The sequence below is a fragment of the Hippocampus bargibanti genome, linkage group LG08 (genome assembly GCF_051943395.1).
Source record: "Hippocampus bargibanti isolate YZ-2025 linkage group LG08, ASM5194339v1, whole genome shotgun sequence".
NCBI classification, from domain to species: Eukaryota; Metazoa; Chordata; class Actinopteri; order Syngnathiformes; family Syngnathidae; genus Hippocampus; species Hippocampus bargibanti.
Genome location: NC_142741.1, coordinates 24,522,629 through 24,544,832, shown reverse-complemented (window position 1 = coordinate 24,544,832; position 22,204 = coordinate 24,522,629). Strand labels below are relative to the sequence as shown.

Below are 22,204 nucleotides of genomic sequence, written 5' to 3'. Positions count from 1 at the left end.
ATAGTCCCGGTTATATCGATACTATTTCTATGCACACACCGAGAAAATTACATGCAAACAGGGTCGGATATATCGATAGTCCCGGTTATATCGATATTTTTTCGGACTCCCTTGAATATCGATATAACGAGACTTTACTGTATATATATACACAGTAAAGTCTCGTTATATCGCTATTCTCAGGAGTCGGAAAAAATATCGATATAACCAGACTATCGATATAACCAGACTATCGATATAACCAGACTATCGATATATCCGATCCTGCGGGCAAGTAATTTTCTCCTTGAGTTCATAGAAATAGTATCGTAATAAGCAGTACTATCGATATAACCGATATAACGAGACTTTACTGCATATCCCTACTGTCCAGACGTGGCGGTGCCGGACTCTGCTATGTATGTGTGATATGAAATGTTCGTACAATAGACTGCTTAGGCAACATAGGCTTAGTTATGCTGATGAGGTGATACCGGGGCAAATTGGGCAATCAGGCCAGTCGTCAGTTAGGAAAATAGAAGCAATCAGTGGAACCGCAGGTATTAGTCCTAAACTCCCCCCAACCCCCCAAGCAGAGTCCGGCACCAAGACCGAAACTACCAGTAAGACTTTAGTTTTCTGACGAAGCTTCTTGGATAAGAAGCGAAAGGTTCGACACCTTCAAAGAAGTACAGATGACAGGCTGAAGAAACATTTTCATCGATCACCCAGCTACCACATACAAGTGTCCATCAAAGAAGCCATCTCAACCACCAGAGCCTCCCCGGGTACCCCAACCCACCCACGGGCACTGAAAACTCCAGCGCCGACCGCGGCGAAAACATTGGCGTGCAGTCAAAGCTAATGCACCCCCACAAAACACGTGTGGGTGAGTGCTCGATGATGAGCAGTGAGGTAAGAGGGTGAGGCCGTTGTTCATGTACAATCAATTATTAGTCTTTGGTTAACGTTGTTACCACAGGATGGCGCCACCTTGCAAAGCTGGTGGGAGGAAAGGGAAAAGGGGTGATAAAATATCCACACCAAGTGACAGTGAGAAAAATAAGCAGGATTGTCAAACTTAAAAAAAAGAAGGTGTGCGAGAAACATTGTTAAAGAAAGGAAAATATTTGTGAGTACTGGCGTCTACCGCCTCGCGGAGGAGGCATCACATTAAGAATGAGCAGGCTTCTCCGATTACACGTTTTCAAACATGTTCTTAGTAAGAAGAAAGCAAGTTGTACTCAGTTTTGAGTTGGAAATGAGGTATACTGGTGCACCCACGCTTCATCTGTTAGCGTTACAAAAAAAAAAAAGTACGATGGGTCAACGGATAAACCCACCGGGTGATCAAAAATGAAGCAAAGCCAGTTGACAAACTACCACATCTGAAACGGCGTTTGTCACCAACAAGTGAAAATAGGGATGGGCATTTCATCAAATTTTGTTGATCTAAGATAGAAAAATATGTTGAAATGAAATGTTTGTTAAATACTAGGAAGGATGAAAGAGTGGCCCTAAATTAGAACCTTGAGGCGTTCGACAAAAAAAGCATTAACAAAAATTGAAACGCGCACTATTGTTTTTCAGTATTAGGACGGTATCTGGGGAAAAAAAAAAAAAGTCACCCGAGAGGGATTATTTAATAGGGCAGTGGTGTCAAACATACGGCCCGCGGGCCGTAACCGGTCCCCAAGGAGATTTGATCCGGCCCGCAGGAAAATTTAAAAGTTGAAAAAAAAATGCAAAAACGACATGGAATTCCTATTTTTAATGAGGTGCAATTCAAGAATTGTCCACAAGGGGAAATAGTGGTGCTGTTTCCAAACGCAGTCTTTTGGTTTCAACACCCTTATTAGCCAAAATGTCATTATCCAAATGGAGAAAAGTAGATAGAGTGTAGGATTTTCGATGAAAAATGGACCGTGTCATTTTTTTTGGGACAGAGATGCGTGGGAAACCTTTGTGCTTGGTGTGTTTTCAACAACTCTCATGGTCATTTTACAGTCACAGGATACGTTTTTCTGTAGGTGAGCAGCGGCAGCCACATGCGCCAGCGTTCACTCAATCCAGAAGTAACTCAAATAGATAGAAAGCTAGCTAGCTAAATAGCGAGCCGGCTAGATAGTTATAAATATATATAATAGATAGCCAGCGAAATAGCTAGCCAACGAGATAGCTAATAGATAGTAAATAGCTAGGAAGACAGCCAGCCAGCCAGCTAGATAGCTGGATAGCTAGATAAATAAAAAGAAATGAATAGAGGAATGATATTTGGTTATTTATAGCATGTATGGTATCATTTTAAAGGACAACCGACGTCACTTTTTTGTTTTTTAATTGACACCAGAAAAACGTTTTATAGCATCTAAAATCCCCAAAACACGCAGTATATTTTTAGTCAAATGCAAAACAACAATCAAAATGACTTCAAGTGTCCAAAATCTGCAAAAAATGAAGGTGAGAATTGGACATTTTCAGAAAGTCCCGCCCCCAGTTCGTGACGTCACGCCAAGACGTCTTGCATTGCTAGTGAATCAAAACAACATCCACATCCAGTTTGGAATATGCTTCAAATAGTTCTGAAGAGGAAAGCATACATGTTTGCAATCGATTAAATGATTTATCCCGTGCAAAGAGGCATTTTTATTGATGTTTTGCATTTGAAAAAAAATATCATACTTCATGTTTTGGGTATTTTAGATGCTATAAAACGTTTTTCTGATGTCAGTTAGGAAACAAAAAAGTGATGTCGGTTGTCCTTTAAGTAAGGGCAAATCTGCTGGTTGTCTCCCATTCCAAATGCTTTCACAACACGGTACAAAATAGCAATTTACAATCATAAGAATCAACCAAATTGGAATTCGTTTTAAGATTAATCAATTATTATGCCCATCCCTTCTCCAAAGTCAGAGAAAACCACACTGGTTTGCAGACTGCTCCAAAATGCTCACTCATTCAAATCCATACGCCTACCGGTTGGAATTACAGTAAAGTCTCGTTATATCGATATCGGATATATCGATAGTCCCGGTTATATCGATACTATTTCTATGCACGCACGGAGAAAATTACATGCAAACAGGGTCGGATATATCGATAGTCCCGGTTATATCGATATTTTTTTGGACTCTCTTGAATATCGATATAACGAGACTTTACTGTATTAGTAAAGCTTTTCTTACAGGCATTTGCTTAAGTCACACCAAAAAAAAAAAAAAAAACAGGTCGCAATGTGAGCATTTCACACTCAAGATGCCCAAAGTACAGAATATCGTGTCAGTGGCAATTCACCTGACGACACTAAGATCAAACAGAAAGAGCGAGACAGACGTTACAATGCAATCATGTCATCTACATTACAATAAGGCATAAATGATAACATTTATCGTCTTTGTCAAACTAAGAAAGCCAGTGATCGTGCCCTCTCATACTATAAAAATCAGTTAAAGGCATTAAAAAAAAACACACAACAAATGATTGTTTAAAACAGCACAGCAAATCAAGCCCAAAATGAACATATACATTTAAAAATAAACATACTTCAGAGTCTCTGCTCCACCAGCCCGGATGACCTGAGCGTCAAATCACTTCCTCCTAGCAAACAGACATTGTCATGTCTTTTGACTGGCACACCAACCGCAGTGTTTTTTTTTTTTTTAATTACAGTGAGACCTCAACTTACAAACACCTCAACTTACAAACTTTTCGTCTTACAAACGTCAAATTTATGAAAATTAAACCTTATAATAAGCACTATTTTCATAATACACACCCACCGCGGCTGGTGGAGTGATCTTTGGCGGAAGCACACGACCGAACAGCCCCAGAGGTTAAGTTACCAAGAGTCCTTATGGAAGGTGACTCTCCTTCCATAAGCAATCAACGACCATCAAAAAGGTAAATAAAACTTTATTTTATAGCACAGTTTATTTCTTTAATTACAGTCGTCATGTAATGCGCCTCTCTTTCCAAACAGCAATTCCCTTTGACCTTCGACCTCCAACGCCAAGTGACTTTATGATACAATGCGTGTATTTCTTTCATTACAATACAATAGCACATTTATTTTACATAGAATAAGGTATGTTGTGTGTAGTTTTAAGGCTTATTTAGTTAAAAAGTATATTTTATGGAAACCCGGGAACGGATTGTTCCCATTTTAATGGTTTCCTATGGGAATTATTTTTTTGAGATACACACTTTTCGCCTTGCACACTCTGTCTGGGAACCAATTAAGTTCGTAAGTTGAGGTCTCACTGTATTATTCTTTTTGGTCATAATTGTCTGAAAAACAAACAAAAAAAGGAAGATTTGGGGTTTCATAAACACTACATTCAGTCTGAGTAACATACAGGATCATATATAAAATATGATGTCTTACACGTTTGTGTGTATGTATATATATATATATCTATATATAGAATTAAGAAAAAAAATGTTCTCAGATTCTTAGGTCTTTCCTCAGATAAATATATCAGTAACATCCTATAGCACCGATGGTGTCCAATTCGTCTCGCAAATGCGTTCTGATGTCACATGACTACAAACGGCAGCGGAATAGAACTGGCTTCCATCGGTGTGCGGTGGCTTCAAAGACACGAGCAGCCATAAATCGGCCAAAAGCTGCAAAGAGAAAGGCTATTACTTTGGCAAGAATAATCTCTTGGTCAATCACCATGAAACCGAAGAGAAAAAAAAAATTACATAGTAGTACGTGAAAAAAAGCAGTAGTTGTCCTATCGTGTACAGTTCTTATGTAGCAGTATAACTTGTGAATGGCGAGCCGAGCGTTACTTATACATTCCACATTGTATAACGAAAAAAAAACCCCGTGAACGTTATGTATAAGTGCTGCTGAGGTATATTCAGTAAAAATTAGGTACCAGTAAAACAGGATGATATCTTGCTGTCTACATGCTTAGTGATTTCTTCATCACTGTTATATGGTTAGTTAGAAGCAGCAGAACAGTGACGCTATGGTTTTGCGGGGTTAGTTCAATGTGTGGCACATAACAGTACTCAGCCAAAAAAGCTGCAGTGACAAATTGGAGCCAAGGCTACGAGAAAGCTTTGGGGGCAGTATATGTTGACTACGGATGGGCATTTGATAAAATTCACGTGAACAATTGATGAACTCATTCACTGCCACTGATGATGTGCAAAAAATATGTCCACTCCAGTGCCAGCGTTTTGTTGTCATTTTCACTCAAATTGCAGGACCCAGGACTGTATAAACATTCAATACAGCGGAAGAAACCTTATACTCTCTTCTTTCGTTAGAAAAAAAAAAGAGTTAATTCCTAAGTTATATGGGTCTGGAGTTATCTGAGCTTGAAATGGGGGCGGCTATACAAAATACAACACATTGATTTATATAGCGCTTCAACAACACAAAGCGCTAACATGGGCAAAAGGAAAACGCCACTCCTTGTGGAAGGGAAAAACATTGCCAGAGGTTTGACCAGCGCTTTATCGCCCCCCCCCCCCCCCCCCAGACCCAAACAAATTCCAGAATAAATTTGGGAATGGCAGTGAATGAGTTAATATTATTATTATTATTGTTTTTGTAATTTACACAAAGAAATGAGAACAATGGGTGGGCCTCGATAAGAGCCTTGTGGCTCGCCATGGTTTATGTCTTGGGATATAAGCATTTTGCGAAATTTCCTGCACTACATCAATTTATGGAGAATATTTTAAACAATATTTATATTATATGAATGCGAAATAGTGTCTGGAATGTTTCAAATCTTTGATGAGCAAAGTCAACTGAATTATGGGTGGGCCTCGATAAGAGCCTTGTGGCTCGCCATGGTTTATGTCTGGGGACATAAGCATTTTGCAAAATTTCCTGCACTACATCAATTTATGGAGACTATTTTAAACAATATTTATATTATATGAATGGGAAATAGTGTCTGGAATGTTTCAAATCTTTGATGAGCAAAGTCAACTGAATTATGGGTGGGCCTCGATAAGAGCCTTGTGGCTCGCCATGGTTTATGTCTAAGCATTTTGCGAAATTTCCTGTACTTCATCAATTTATGGAGAATATTTTAAACAATATTTATATTATGTGAATGGGAAATACTGCCTCAAATGTTTCAAATTTTTGATAAGCAAACTCCACTGAATTATGGGTGGGCCTCGATAAGAGCCTTGTGGCTCGCCATGGTTTATATCTGGGCATTTTGCGAAATTTTCTGTACTTCATCAATTTATGGAGAATATTTTAAACAATATTTATATTATGTGAATGGGAAATAGTGCCTCAAATGTTTCAAATTTTTGATAAGCAAACTCAACTGAATTATGGGTGGGCCTCGATAAGAGCCTTGTGGCTCGCCATGGTTTATGTCTGGGCATTTTGCGAAATTTCCTGTACTTCATCAATTTATGGAGAATATTTTAAACAATATTTATATTATGTGAATGGGAAATACTGCCTCAAATGTTTCAAATTTTTGATAAGCAAACTCAACTGAATTATGGGTGGGCCTCGATAAGAGCCTTGTGGCTCGCCATGGTTTATGTCTGGGGATATAAGCATTTTGCAAAATTTCCTGCACTACATCAATTTATGGAGACTATTTTAAACAATATTTATATTATATGAATGGGAAATAGTGTCTGGAATGTTTCAAATCGTTGATGAATCTTTCAAAACTTTGTCTCATTTGCTTCAAGACACCAAACACCAATTCCAGACAAACCAAATTCTTCAATTATGTTTTGATAGTGGCTAATGAATACACCAGTGGTGAATTAAATTTCAATTACTTTGAGATATGATTGAGAGTTTGAAAAGCGCTTAGAAATTAAATGTATTATTATCTCCAAATTCAATATAATTGCAATGCCCATCCCTAGTATCGATGAGAAGGTTTCTTCAGCCGTCATCTGTACAAAAGTGAAGGTTTCGGACGTTTCGCCTCCTATCCAAGAGACTTCGTCAGCGAACTAAAAAAAAAAAGTTACTTTTTTTAGTTCGCTGACGAAGTCTCTTGGATAGGAGGCGAAACGTCCGAAACCTTCACTTTTGTACAGATGACGGCTGAAGAAACCTTCTCATCGATGGACCACTCCTGTACGACTGAGAGCTTACACAGACGCCCATCCCTAGTGTCGACATAGTAGATGGAGCCTTAGCGACTCCTGAGCCACAAAGCCTGCTCTTCACACAATGTGCTAATAAAGCTATTAAGAAAACACGGAGGAGCAGCCTGTTTAAACTGGCATTCCAATCCGTCCTTTTTCCAACTGCACCAAATCAAGAAAAGTGGGTGCTGACATTTGTGAACAGAAACTGCAGCGCTCAGACAGGCACAGCCAGGATTAAGGAAAACCACTTTGGTTCAAGCTGTTGTTTTATGGCTGAATTATTTGCACAAGCTCTGCAAAAGAGGACTTTTTCCTGCTTCACAGATACCTAAATAGATGCTACTAAAACAGTTAAAACAGGGCCATCAAATGGCACTGGGAATAAATGTTTGGGCGAGGCCCAGTGGAAGAAAAAAAAATAGGAAACGAGTTTATCATGCTCCAACCCAGCCCTTCCTTTTTTTTTTGGTAAATTGTGCTGCCAATTATTATCTATAAAAAAAAAAAAAAAGGTAATCTTTGGAAAATGATTAAAATATTGCATTTTTTTTTTTATATTACGCTGACAAAATGAAAAAGAGATTCCGTTCATAAATATATCAACTAAACTACACCGACTACAGTTATGTTAACAAATATTTTTGGTATATCTTAAAAGTACGCAGCCACTCCAACGACCGCAGGTCATTTCTCCCACAACAGCTCATCAATCCAGTTTTTTTTTTTGGTACAGATACTGTGCACAAGTAGATATGCCGGTACTACCATTGTAAAGAAAAAGATAGAAAAAAAATGTAGTTAGTCAACATCACCTTACACATTTAGTGTGATGACCACACCCCCTGACAGGTGATTTTAGTTAAAACCACCGAGCCTTGTGGATCATTTGGTTACTTAAGTCTCAGTGTCACTCTAACACGCGGAGATGTCGTCGTCGTCGTCGTCGTCCCCCCCATCTCAAATCACTGTTTCACTCCATGTGTTTTTTTTTAAAGCTGTTCAAAGTTTCAGTCATTTTCTATCAGTGTCTACAATCGGCAACATTTTTAACAAGCTGTTAAAAGTCAGTGTTTCCAGGAAGAGAAACCCATCGAGACCAAACAGGTCCCTGCGCTTCTTAAAGCAATGATAACCTTTATATCGGCCACTTATTACTTGTTTTTTAAAGCCTTACAACCACAATTAAAAAAAAAGAGATATTAAAATCTTAACTTACTATACTTGCAAAGTTGGGAAAATGTAAAAAAAAAAAAAAATAATTAAATACATAAAGAAAAACTATGAAAATAAAAGTGATACGATTCATGTTCCAACAAACGTTAAAAGTTGATCCCCGTTAATGATGACATGTATTATGAGGTTAGTTTTAAGTTAAGAGCAAAATCATTTTTTTTTCCTTAAATTGTTCAGAGAAGATGTTAAATGAGACTGCATGAAATAGAAGGACGTATATACAAAATGTAAGGAGCTTGATAGTATTGAGGGAAAAATTATCTTCCGGGTACAAGAAGCCAGTCCTCATTTGGCTACTGTGTCCAAAGATCACAAAGATAAAATAACCCCGAAGCAAAAGTGTGAAGCACGCTTGTTTTTTTTTTTTTGCAGGCGAAAAAAAAAGAGGGGACCAGATTAAATAATAACAGATATGATGTAGCAGATATGTGTGTGTGTTAGCGAAGCGCAGAACAATAAATCAAAACGACCTTGCCTATTTCCCCTGTGCTGCGTGTGAGGAGAGCGGTGCACAGCTCAAGAAACAGGGCGTTCATTCCGGATGCAGCCGGACTCACTGCGCCTTGGAGGCAGTGGTTATCGTCGTGGCTTGCACAGGCACAGCGGCCGCGGAGACCTGGTGATGTGCGTCAGTGGTGACCTGCAGCCCGCCCGTCCCAGCCGACACCAGGCTGACGGGGTTGCTGGTGAGTAGCGACAGGTTCTGGGGGTTGAGGAACAGCGGGGTGGTGACCAAGTTGTGAGCGTTGCCGGCAGATGTGTTTGCGAACAGCAGGTTGTTGCCGTCCAGCGCCGTTATTGGGATTGTGCCGCTTGATGCCAAGGCTGTCGGGACATCAGTGGTGAAAAATGATAAAGTTGTCTGGAGGGATGCATCTGAGAAATTAAAAAAGGGGGCCGGTTGGCCCCTTTGTGTTTGAAAAAGGGGGGCAAATTCTAAAATTGATAGGCCGGATTGAACTAGATTGTATACAAAACTGAGCGAAATACAGCCAAATACAGTGAGACCTCAACTTACAAACACCTTATCTTACAAACTTTTCGTCTTACAAACTTCAAATTTCTGAAAATTAAACCTTATAATAAGCACTATTTTCATAATACACACCCACCACGGCTGGCGGAGTGATCTTCGGCGGAAGCACACGACCGAACAGCACCAGAGGTTAAGTTACCTGATGGAAGGTGACTCTCTTTCCATAAGCCATCAACGACCATCAAAAAGGTCAATAAAACTTTATTTTACAGCACAGTTTATTTCTTTAATTACAGTCGTCATGTAATGCGCCTCTCTTTCCAAACAGCAATTCCGTTTGACCTTCGACCTCCAACGCCATTCCATCAAGCCATCAATGACCATCACAAACGCAAATAAAGTGACTTTATGATACAATGCAGTGTATTTCTTTCATTACAATACAATAGCACATTTATTATACATAGAATAAGGTATGTTGTGTGTAGTTTTAAGGCTTATTTAGTTGAAAAGTATATTTTATGGAAACACGGGAACGGATTATTCCCATTATAATGGTTTCCTATGGGATTTTTTTTTTTTAGATACACACTTTTCGCCTTACACACTGTCTGGGAACCAATTAAGTTCGTAAGTTGAGGTCTCACTGTACATTCATTGGAGCATGATATTTCTAAATTGCAAATTAAAACCATTATTTGACGAAAATCTATGTTTCTAATATATCAGCAATTTTAATTCAAGTCAAATAATGTATTCATTCATAAAATACAAACATTTTATTTCCTTTAGTTGCTATATAAAGAATCCTGTGGTTTTTTTTTGATATTCAACAGTATTCAACAGTCTACTTAAACACATTTCTTTGCTTTTAAGACACCCAATGTGCCTCAAGAGCTCTGAAATCATTCGTATTAGCCACTAAATTCGAATCATTAAAGGACAACCGACGCCTCCAGACAAGCTGTGTCCATAACTTGTAAAATCACTTCAAATTACTTCTACTGAGCATATTTTACAAAGATTCCACCGCATATAGCTAGATTTTACGTTTTAAGACTCGCGCTGAATATTCAGGAAGTCTTGTTTTTGAGTTGATGACGATCATCTATGTGACGTCACGTAGGGAACGCCCCTGACCGAGAAAGCGACACACAATGCATTTTGCGGTACTTTGTTTGGTCTGAAAACTTCGTGTTGATCCGTGTCGATGGCGAAATTAGAAGAAAATTATGCTTTCCTCTTCAGAACTATTTGAATCATATTCATAACTGGATGAGTAACAAGAAAGCATCTTCACCGAATCTGAAGCCATTGTTTTGATTCTCGAGCAAGGCTAGAAGTCTTGGCGTGATGTCACGAACTGGAGGTGGGACCTTCTGAAACTGGCCATTTCCGGGTTCATTTTGACGTAGTTTTCGGACACTAAGTCATTTTTATTGGTGTTTTTCATTTGACTAAAAATATCAGTGTGTTTTGGGTATTTTCGATGCTATAAAACATTTTTCTTATGTCAGTTAGGAAACCAAAAAATGGTGTCGGTTGTCTTTTAAAAAATTATATTTGATTGGATATTTTAGTAATAGGTATAGAAATGTAACCCTTGAAGCATACACCAGTGGAAAGCATTGCCATGGGATAGGACGTTTTGTCACATGTATGTAGATATACGCGAACAATCGATCCCACCAGAAAACATTTGTGAAGTAAAATCAATCTTAAAATGCTAACTTACCTTGAATCGTGGCCAGCATGCTATTGTTCATGACAGCAGGGCTCAGGGCACTGCCTAAGCCTCCGGGGGTCAGACTGAGCACGGCCCCACTGCAAACATACAGTTAGTTATAAACTATGGAAGAAAACCACTGGGATGATAATAAAGGAGGAATTAATAACCCTGGAGGAAAGGCGGAGGAGCTCATTAATCCTGGATTCAGCCCGGCTGCAGCAGCCATGGCGGCAAAGCTGGCGCTGGTGGGCAACTGGGTAGCCCCCTGAAACGCTGTGGACAGACCTGGTGCAGCCAGCATCACCTGGCCCGTTCCGAGGGTGGTGCCTATGGATGTCGGGGCTTGGGTGACGATGGCCTGCGCCTGAGTAGTAACTTTATTCTCTGCGGTGGTGGATTCAAGAGCCGTCGGGGACGGACTTGGAGACGGCGAGCTGGTTGCGGCGGTAATCACGGGTGTGGTGGAGATGACAGATGCGGTGTTTGTGGCTCCAACTGTGGTGCCTTGAAAGGACAGTGGGTTATTGAGGATTATTTGGAGAGGGTAGAAATGAGATTTATACAGTACAATGTCCCAACTCAAAAGCTTTTAAAGGACAACTGACACCAATTTTTTGTTTGCTAACTGACATCAGAAAAACGTTTTATAGCATCTACAATACCCAAAACACGCAGGCTGATATTTTTAGTCAAATGCAAAACACCAATAAAAATGACTTAAAGAGTCCCAAAACTACTTCAAATTGAACCCGGAAGTGGCCAGTTTCAGAAGGTCCCGCCCCCTTGTTCGTGACGTCACCATTGGTTACACACTGCCTTGCTCCAGAATCAAAACAATGGCTACAGAGAGTTCAGATTCGGAGAAGATGCTTTCTTGTTACTCATCCAGTTATGAATACGATTCGAATAGTTCTGAAGAGGAAAGCATAAATGTTTGCAATTGATTAAGGAAGTCCTTCCGTGTCAATTCGAGCCGTCTGGACTCCAATGTAGCGTGCCAGAAAAGGCACAAGATGGCGCACAGGCTCCGTAGGAAATGGCTTTTTTGTGCGCTGGGAATTTGTGTAAACGTACACATTCTTTATGCGTGTGAATACAATTTGCTGCGATACACAATGATTCACCATCGCCTTATTTATGTAGTTTTCCTTCTAATTTTGCGATCAGACAAAAAAAAAGTACCCAAAATGCATTGTGTGTCGCTTTCTCGGTCACGGGCGTTCCCTCCGTGACGTCACGTCAGGGATCGGTCATCGACTCGAAAACAAGACTTCCTGAATATTCAGCTCGAGTCTTAAAACGTAAAATATAGCTATATGCGGTGGAATCTTTGTAAAAAATCTCGGTCAGGGGCGTTCCTTCTGTGACGTGACGTCAGGAATCGTCACTAAGTCAAAAACAAGACTTGCTCATGATTCAGTGCGGGTCTTAAAACGTAAAATACCTCCCGTTATGTTTGTTTGCTGCTTGTTTTTAATATATTTTAGAGTTTTACTCCTGTTCTCTCGCTCCATCTTGCAACCGTCTATGTAGATGTCTTTCGATGTAAATATTGCAATGCACCATGGGTAAATGAATATTCGATTATCTCTTTTGGCAGTGTCTGGCGGATCACGACATTGAAGGAAAACAAACAGTTTGCAATTGCTGTTTAACTAAATGGGGAAATCCCCATACATTTGAGGTACTAGTATCACTAACTCGCATACCTGTGAAGGATAAACTGGACACACTAGTGCTGGTGAGAGGCATCACTGGATTTATAGTGAGACTAGTGGGGGTGGTTATAGTTGGACTGTTCACCAAGCTTGCTGTGCTGGCCACCTTGAAATATAAAATATGAAGGACTCTCAATGCCAACATTTTTTTTAAAAAGCAAATACATATCTAAAGGCAAATGAAGCAACTGAGTGTGTAATTTCTTGTGCATGTGCTTCCTCACCAAAGGGCTACTGGGTGTAAAGATGGTTTTTATAGGGGTGCCGCCGATGCTGCCTGTGCTCGGGGGGTTTATCCTTTTCTCTTTCTGACGGCGATTGCAGAACCAGACCCGGATCACCTCCTTTTCCATGTTGAGCTGGTCAGCGATCTTGTTAATTTGTTCAGAGGTAGGTTTTTGGTTCTGCTTGAAGAGGGCAAAGAAGCCAAACAGACCTTGTCAGTACAGGTCACTTGTGACGACCACATCTTTTAATATTCAATAATCTGTCTGCCCAACCAGCCCCATTACATTAATTATATGCAGTACAATGATACCTTGGCTTACGAAGTTAATTGGTTCCCAGACAGTGTGTAAGGCGAAAAGTGTGTATCCCAAAAATTAATTTCCCATAGGAAACCATTAAAATTGGAATAATCCGTTCCCAGGTCCCTGTAAAACATAATTTTGTACTTTCTAAAAACTACTAAAACCACACAAAATATACCTTATTTTGTGTATAATAAATGTGATACGGTATTATAATTAAATACATAAACAGTACAGTATAATAAAGTCCTTTTATTTACCTTTGTGATGGTCGTTGATGGCTTGATGGAATGGAGTCAGCGGTTTCATCAGCATTAAACACTTGATGAGGAACATAGCCTTCTTCTTTGACCATCTTGAGGAATGATCCCTTGTAGGGCTTGCTTTCTCTCCGATAATTTTATCTAGTTCCTCATCAATTGTGTTCTGTTTATCTGGGTTGATAGCTTTTTGCATCAAGTGTACAGATGGCTTGTGCGGGTTATTTGTGGAGCCTGATTGGTGGGATATTTTAACCTTGCAGTCTACACTCTGCCTTTGAATTATTTGAATTATTTCTCACTCTCTCTCTGTCGTCTGACTGTCTCTTTAATGTGTAAACCACCTCCCCTCGCTGCTGCGTTCTTGAACAATCACGTGGCTTTAACCGAAGACGGGGGCGGGGAATAGAGGACAAAAATGAGTCGGCTGCCATTTTCTTGTTAGAACAGGCTCGTTTGTAAACGACACATCACTCATTGTGGCGCTTCGTGTGTATCCCGAAAAATAGTTCCTAAATTTTCATAAATTTAACGTTCGTAAACCGAAAAGTTCGTAAGCCAAGGGGTTCGAAAACCGAGGTATCACTCTATATTGATTTAAAGAGAATTAGTTTCTAACCTCCAGAAAGCTCTTTTCTAAGGCCACACGGATGTTGGTTTCAATACTAGTCCTTTTCTTCCGTCTGCGGTTGATCCCCTCAATGCCCATTCCGGGGGAGCCGAGGCCACTGGGGGTGGACAGCCCCTGGTCGGATGTCAGATTCTCTGCACAAACAGCACGGGCGGAACACAAGGAGAGGGAGGTAAAGGCGAGGAACTGTCGAGATGACTGGACAAATCGCACAGTGCACATAAATATGTTTGAGGAGGTTCAGGGACAAACCTGCATCATTAAGCCACTTCTCCAGCAGCGGCTTGAGTTTGCACATGTTTTTAAAACTCAAATTTAAGGCCTCAAAGCGAGAGATAGTTGTTTGGCTGAAGTCGTTTCCGTACAGCTTGCCCATGGCCAGGCCAACATCCCCCTGGTCACATGGAGGGACACGGAGTGTAACTCAAAGAAAGACAATATTACAAGAGTTGTAAAATATATCACATGGATTGGGTTACCTGTGTAAAGCCGAGTTTGATTCGTTTTTGTTTAAACGTTTTGGCAAACTGCTCAAGCTCCTCCAGATCGCTCGGTTCCTCCAAAGTGGGTGTATCTAGCTGTTTGGGTGGTGTCTGACTGTGGGGGAGCGACTGAATAGGTGTGGCTGTCGTGGTACGTGTAGGAGTTGCAGGCTAAATGATACAAAGAAATCGATTTGAGAGTGGGTGCAAACAAAAAAGGTTATTAGGAAACACATTCAACGGGAAATAACACCAACCTGTGCTGCAAGTGTGATGCTTGGTTGCGTCGGCAGGGGGTTAGCTTGGCATTGAGGTAGTTGAGTGAGAAGACTCTGCGCTTGCAATATGCCTACACGGTTAACAACACCCAACGGACAAAAGATAATTAAATAAATCAGCTACTGTCACTCATCTTTTTCTTCACTTGAGACAGTTTGTTTGCTCACTCTGCTGGGCCTGCGGTGTCTGTGAGATGATGAACTGAGCGGGCTGCAGCGGAGTGGCGATTGGGTGGCCAGGCTGCACCAGTACAAACTGGGGCAAACTTAAATTCTGCTGTTGCAGCTGCCAAAAGAAAAACAATATTTGTAATGTGACACAAGACGATGACTGTGCCATTTGAGTTTACATTATTGACGGAAAATAAGAAGTTATCATATTTAAGTTTCATGCTGTTATAAGCTTAGTCAACAACTCAAATACACAATTGAAGCACACACAACCTGGGGTCAATCTGAGGTCAACAGACACAGCTTGTTAAACTGTCATTCATTCATTTCGGAGATCTGGCCTTGGACAGAATTTAGGATTTGGGAAACTCCTTATCACAGGAGTAATTTAGGACTAGAAACTCCTTCACGGGAAGAGCTCATTAGCCAGGTTACAAATTTATCAGTTCATGGAAAAGACAATATTTTAGAACGCAAGAGGTGTGGTATTCCAATCAAAAAAACTATGGTTTACTAATGTATCACTAAAATTTGCATATACTCTCAATAAATAGCTTGGCAGAGGGCTGCAGAATACAGGCGTCTGTCATGAATGGCTGCGTCTCCTGCCGGCAGCAAAGACAATCTATCTGGGTCCGAAACTTCGTCCACAGTGTCCGATCGAACATCACTGACAATTATCTATAAGGGATAGGCTAAATATCCTATACTGTTGTTTTGTGGTCAAGACGGGTCTCCACAGCTGATGTTTTCTCCTAATATATCACTGCCCATACATTAATTTAATCCACAACACAAAGCAATGGGGGGGGGACACCCTGAATTGGTTGCCAGCCAATCGCAGGGCACACAAAGACAAACAACAGTCACTCGCACACTTACACCTAGGGACAATTTAGAGTGTTCAATCACAATATAATGATAATAATAATAATAATAATAATAATAATAATACATTTTATTTCCAAGCGCATTTCAAAACTCTCAAGGACACTTTACAGTCACAGGATAAGAACAATATAGCTCAATTCCATTTTTTTTGCCCATATATGACACACATTGCTCTTCCTTTTTCAGACAGTGGAACAGTACAATTCCAATTTTCAATATGGATATAAATCAAATAGTATAAATGCTTGGTGGGAGATTACTGACAAAATCGGCCATCAATCTGTATTCTTTTGAGAGAAAGTGCCGACTTTATTTTAACTCCAATTGAAACATGAAGTTATTTGTGGTAAGACAAGTAGTTCAGTAAATGGTTCATTGATTAAGCACTGTCAAGTGATAGTGGCTTTTGGATGTGACACTCGATGGCGTAGCATGCGCGCAGGCATGTCACATTATAACAACAAAACAAAATCAAAAACAGAGAAACAAAATGAAAAGAATGATGACTATCTTACAGGAGATATCTGGATGGGCTGTGAGAGGGGTAACTGAGTAATGGGTGTGGCTGCGGAGGCTGAGATACTGGCCCCGCTGGTGCCGTTCTGCTGGTTGGCTGAATGCTGGACAGCCGCAGCCAGGAGCTGAGCCTGGGCCTGGTGGATTAACAGCTGCTGCTGGGGGGTCAGGGTAAGCTGGGGAGGGAAGAAAACAAAACATAAAATTAGAAAGAGGGGAAACGTATACAAACCGGTTCGTTTGGCAATTTGCATACTCGGTAGGGCAGCCAATCAGAAGCCTGCTTCGTGCTTTGGACTTTCCCCAAGCGTTATAAGGTCGCGCATTTGCATATGATTTTCCAAAGTAGATGAATAGAACCTCAGCCCCAAGAAGAAAGATTCAAAAGAAGCTAACAAAATTTATGACGCTACAAAACGTAAACGTACATTGAGGATTGTTGACTCTGTAATGCGTCTTTTTACGATTGCTGAACATCATACAAGTTAAAGGACAACCGACATCACTTTTTTGTTGCCTAACTGACATCAGAAAAACGTTTTATAGCATCTAAAATACCCAAAACACACAGGCTGATATTTTTAGTCAAATACAAAACACTAACAATAAAAATGACTTAAAGTGTCCAAAATCTGCAAAAAAATTGAGCTGCGAATTGGGCATTTTCAGAAAGTCCCGCTCCCAGTTCGTGACATCACCCCAAGACGTCTTGCCTTGCTCGAGAATCAAAACAATGGCTTCAGATTCGGAGAAGATGCTTTCTTGTTACATATCCAGTTAGGAATATGATTCAAATAGTTCTTAAGAGAAAAGTAGAAATGTTTGCAATCGATTAAAGATGGTCTTCAGGGTCATGTGTAGTGTCACAGAAAATGCAGAAGGTGGCGGCAGAGCTCCGTTGGAAATAGTTTTATTCTTCACCTTGGAATTTTTGTCAACGAATATCAAAGAGTTGTCTTGGTGTAACATACAACGATTCACCATTGTGTTATTTATGTGTTTTTCTTCTAATTTCGCCATCAACACAAAGTTTTCAGACCAAACAAAGTACCGCAAAATGCATTGAGGTGATGCAAGGTATGTCCTTTCTCGGTGAGGGGCGTTCCTTCAGTGACGTAGGTTTCTTCAGTGACTCGTCACCAACTCAAAAACAAGACTTCCGGAATATTCAGCGTGAGTCTTAAAACGTAAAATATAGCTATATGCGGTGGAATGTTCGTAAAATACGCTCAGTAGAAGTCATTCAAAGCGATTTTACAAATTATGGACACAACTTGTCCGGAGACGTCGATTGTCCTTTAACTGTCACGATTTTGTGGGGCGTCTCCAGATTTTGACCACAATACTAACACCTCACTATTACAGAGCAAAATCTCCTAGTTTCCAAAAAAATGTATTTTTTTTTCCCGCTCTCATTTTTCACCGTTTTGTAACAATACCATTCGCCCCGATTTGGAAAGTGAGCGAACTACGTATAGCCTCAATCGGCGTCATTTTCTGCCGTCGCTCGAAAAATGAGAATCGTGAATACAGTACTATACTGCTATCGCAATGCACGTGATCTCATACGTTCGAAAACAGCAGACGAATAATAGCAGTGAGAGTCCAAAGCGTCCTGTGAAAAAAAATGAAGATATGAATGTAAATTTCAGTCAGGTTGGAGAACTCAATATTCTTGGATAATAGCAAGCGATCGTGGAGGATCATTTGCATTTTGTTTCATATATTGCGTGCATATTTCGGTCAGCCATGGTGGAAAAAAAACAGTGTTCCGAAATACATTTTTATACTAATTGAATGTATAAACAATGAAAGTATTTTGGTGTTTTATTTACTTCTAATTGACACTTTTGTAACGCTCACATTATTTTAACACGCACCAGAGTCGCTAGCACGAAAACCAATTTATGATTTCTGAAACTTAACATGTATGGAAGATGTTTTACTTCATGTATAATGAAAACTAAAAATTTAGAGCCTTATTTCATGTATAATTCAGACCACAAATTTTGCGCCATCTCCTCGCTGATCACCTTTCATGTCAAAGGAAAAAGTGCAAGAGAGAGCACTTAAAAATGTGCCGCAGTCTTTTGAGACAAGGGAAGAGCGAGAGAGGGCAGGCGCCGCAATTGCTAATTAAAATAGCTGTTATGCGGCGCATGTAAATCCTGCATAGATTTGCATATTCTCTACCACCTGTTTCCGGGCAACGGCGGGAGCAGCTAATTAGCATACGGCCTTGATTAATCTGCCTTGTTGCCTGGCGACGGCAAAGGAGCTGGGGTTCATTTAAATGAGCACGCACACACACGCGCGAAGCCTGTGTGTGTGTGTATACATGAGTGCCGAAGAGCAAAACCTCTTGAAACGCAACTTAAATTCCTTCTTCAAATACAGCAGAAACTTTACATTTCGTGACACTTGACTTTAAGTTCTTATCGTTTCAACTGCTATAAAGCAATATTTCATCAATATAAATTTCATCAATCCAACTTGGCAAAGTAACATTTGAATTGTTTTTTTTTTGTTACAGTGCATTCCAAATTAAAATATTTCCCCCAGATTTTACGTCTGTGTAAGCTCCCAGTCGTACAGGAGTGGTCCATCGATGAAAAGGTTTCTTCAGCCGTCATCTATACTTCTTTGAAGGTGTCGGACGTTTCGCTTCTTATCCAAGATGCTTCGTCAGCGAACTAAAGTCTTTTGCTGGTAGTTTCGGCCCTATATATATATATATATATATATATATATACAGTAAAGTCTCGTTATATCGATATTCAAGGGAGTCCGAAAAAATATCGATATAACCGGGACTATCGATATATCCGACCCTGTTAGCATGTAATTTTCTCCGTGCGTGCATAGAAATAGTATCGATATAACCAGGACTATCGATATATCCGATATCGATATAACGAGACTTTACTGTATATATATATATATATATATATATATATCCCTACTGTCCAGATGTGGCGGTGGCGGACTCTGCTATGTTTGGACCCTGCTCTCAGTTTGGGGGGAGCAGAGGACTACTCCCTACGGCTCCAGTGATTGTTCCTATTGTCCTGACTGACGACTGGCCTGATTGCCCCACTTCCTCCGGTATCACCTCATCAGTATTAGTAATCCTATGTTGCCTAAGCAGGTTGTTGTACGAACTGAGGTGCATTTGAAGCTGAGGTTCAATTTGGATCGTTCCACCAGACCCATATAACTAAGCAATTAACTCTTTTTTTCAGATAAAATAAGAGAGTCTAAGGTTTCTAACGCTGTACTGAAGGTTTATGTAGTCCTAAAACTCAATATTCTCTGGGTCCTGCAATTTGAATGACAATGACAAAAACCCTGGCACTGGACTGGATACAGTTTTGCACATGTCTGGCAGTGAATGAGTTAATTATTGAGTTTGTCATTTTTTAATCATACGTGAAGCTGTGATTTTTTTTTCAAGTCGTATTGAAATTAGGTGACATGAACAAACGTGCCACCGTCGCTCATTCAAACCAGATTTTCAAAATAAAGCATGCGGTGACGCCGCGTTACCTGTTGGAGGAGGGCTTGTGCGTGTGCATTGGTGATTGCACTTGTGGTTGGCACGGTCGGCCTCTGAAAGTCCAATCCATTGATTGCGATCCCTGCGAAGGGGCACGCAGTGCAAAGGATGTTTTTGCTTTCGCAACAAAATATAAAACAAAAAACTATGGCAACTCATAATGAGGAAGAAGAACAATCATTGCGTGTCTGCAGTTAGACCATAAGTTGCAACCTGTATGGACATAGTTTATCAATATAACCATGCTTAATCGCTAACACTTCAATATGAATATCATGCTATGAGGATGTTTTAATCAAATGAATGTCACATCATTAGTTTCATCGGCACCACGCAAAGAAGTTACAGTGATACCTCGGTTTACGAACCCCTTGGCTTACGTTTTTTTCGGTTTGCGGACGTTAAATTTATGAAGATTTTACCTTGGCATATGAACTATTTTTCGGGATACACACGGAATTGCCACAATGAGTGATGTGTCATTCGCGAACGAATCCGTTCTAACAAGAAAATGGCAGCCGACTCATTTTTGTGCTCTAATCCCCGCCCCCAGTGTTCGGTTAAAACCACATGATTGGTCAAGAACGCAGCAGTGAGGGGAGGTGGTTCAAACATTAAAGAGACAGGCAGACGACAGAGAGAGAGAGTGACAAAATAGATTTAAACTTTGATAGTTCAAAGGCAGAGTGTAGATTGCAAGGTCAAAATTGCCATCAATCAGGCTCCACAAATAAGCCGCACAAGACATCTGTACACTTTATGCAAAAAGCTATCAACCCAGCTAAACAGAACACAATTGATGAGGAACTAGGTAAAATTATGGCAGAGAGGGCACCTACAAGGGATCAATCCTTAAGATGGTGAAAGAAGAAGCCTACGCTCCTTCCTCATCGAGTGTTTAATGCTGATGAAACCGGTCACTCCATTCCATCAACGACCATTACAAAGGTAAATAAAACAACTTTATTATGAAGTACAGTTTATTTATTTAATTATAATACCATAGCACATTTAGTATACATAAAATAAGGTATATTTTGTGTAGTTTTAAGATAATTAGAAAGTAGAAATTTATGTTTTATGGGGACCTGGGAACGGATTATTCTCATTTTAATGGTTTCCTGTAGAAAATTATTTTTGGGATACACACTTTTCGCCTTACACACTGTCTGGGAACCAATTAAGTTCGTAATCAAAGGTATCAATGTACTTGAACATTTTAGCGTCACAATTTAGTCATCCAACATGCATGAGCTATTAGACAACTGTTGCAAATGTGAATAAGAATGATGGAAAAGTAACTCACCAGTGTTCCTGTCACCACTTTCCATTGCACATTTAGTAGTTTCTGACTGATTATTCACTTTCACATCTGAAAGAGACACAGGGACAGGAAAGAAAGCATGATGATCCAACATACCGTAATTGTTCTCTTCCTATTTTAATCGCTTTAATGCATGTCATCTCGGTATGATGTTCTCAATCCAATCACCGCAGCGTAAAAAGCACAAAAGGACTATGAGGAATGAAATGCAACAGAATGGTAGTTTCTAAAAAAAAAAATGTCTGAAAACTGTCAGGTTTGTGCTTTTCATTCCCATATTTGGATTCCACTCCTTATTAACTCTATCGTCGCCACTTTGGAGAAAATAAAATGAAAACCTCACCAGCCTAAGCTCCACGTGTGGTGTCAAGCATGGTTGCAGAGACAATTGAGTGAAAATAAATAAATAAATAAATAAATAAATACCTCTATCGGGCAAATCCCCTCCCTACTTTTGAGTGAGTCCGGTGTGATTCTCCTCCCACTCCCACTCCCACTCCCCCTTTCCCTCTCCAGTGGCCCGGTGGCAGCAGTCGCGCTTCACAGAGTAACACTGGGATATGCACACAGACAACATTGACTGGGTTTAAGCAAGCAGCACTCCTTTCTGCTATCTTTTCTTGTGGCGTTGCCCCCCTTCCCCCTCGACGTCTCCCTCTCTCTCTCTCCCTCCAACGACATCACCCAGCCCACGTTGCTATAGTTACTACATCACACAGCCCAAAAGTCTTTGGATTGGCTTGGATATGCCTTTATTAGTCTCGCAGTGGAGAAATTTACATTTCACAGCAGCAAAGTGATGAAAGGAATGAAAGTGGCTTTTCTT

The 22,204-nt window shown here is 40.2% G+C and overlaps 2 protein-coding genes across 4 annotated transcripts in view; one reads left to right on the top strand and one right to left on the bottom strand.

Moving 5' to 3' along the window:
- The window catches only part of tmtops2b (teleost multiple tissue opsin 2b), a 210,341-nt gene that overhangs the window by 139,994 nt on the left and 48,143 nt on the right, over positions 1-22,204 (top strand). The gene's annotated exons all lie outside the window — the stretch shown is intronic.
- The window catches only part of pou2f1b (POU class 2 homeobox 1b), a 33,644-nt gene continuing 12,016 nt past the window's right edge, over positions 577-22,204 (bottom strand). Inside the window, exons 2-15 of one of the 3 annotated variants that reach the window (XR_016115800.1) lie at positions 21,361-21,426; positions 20,045-20,136; positions 16,498-16,674; positions 15,089-15,206; positions 14,900-14,991; positions 14,640-14,813; positions 14,414-14,554; positions 14,149-14,304; positions 12,964-13,146; positions 12,731-12,845; positions 11,189-11,525; positions 11,028-11,116; positions 8,787-9,192; positions 577-4,605 (exon numbers count right to left, since the gene is read on the bottom strand). Coding sequence is in view for 2 of the 3 variants with exons in the window: in XM_089002782.1 (XP_088858908.1) it covers positions 4,572-4,605; positions 8,874-9,141; positions 11,028-11,116; positions 11,189-11,525; positions 12,731-12,845; positions 12,964-13,146; positions 14,149-14,304; positions 14,414-14,554; positions 14,640-14,813; positions 14,900-14,991; positions 15,089-15,206; positions 16,498-16,674; positions 20,045-20,136; positions 21,361-21,426 (2,042 nt within the window). In the remaining variant the exon portion in view is untranslated. Of the gene's footprint in view, positions 4,606-8,031; positions 9,193-11,027; positions 11,117-11,188; positions 11,526-12,730; positions 12,846-12,963; positions 13,147-14,148; positions 14,305-14,413; positions 14,555-14,639; positions 14,814-14,899; positions 14,992-15,088; positions 15,207-16,497; positions 16,675-20,044; positions 20,137-21,360; positions 21,427-22,204 lie in introns of those variants that run through there. The other 2 variants (XM_089002782.1, XM_089002783.1) reach the window with 2 other exon arrangements.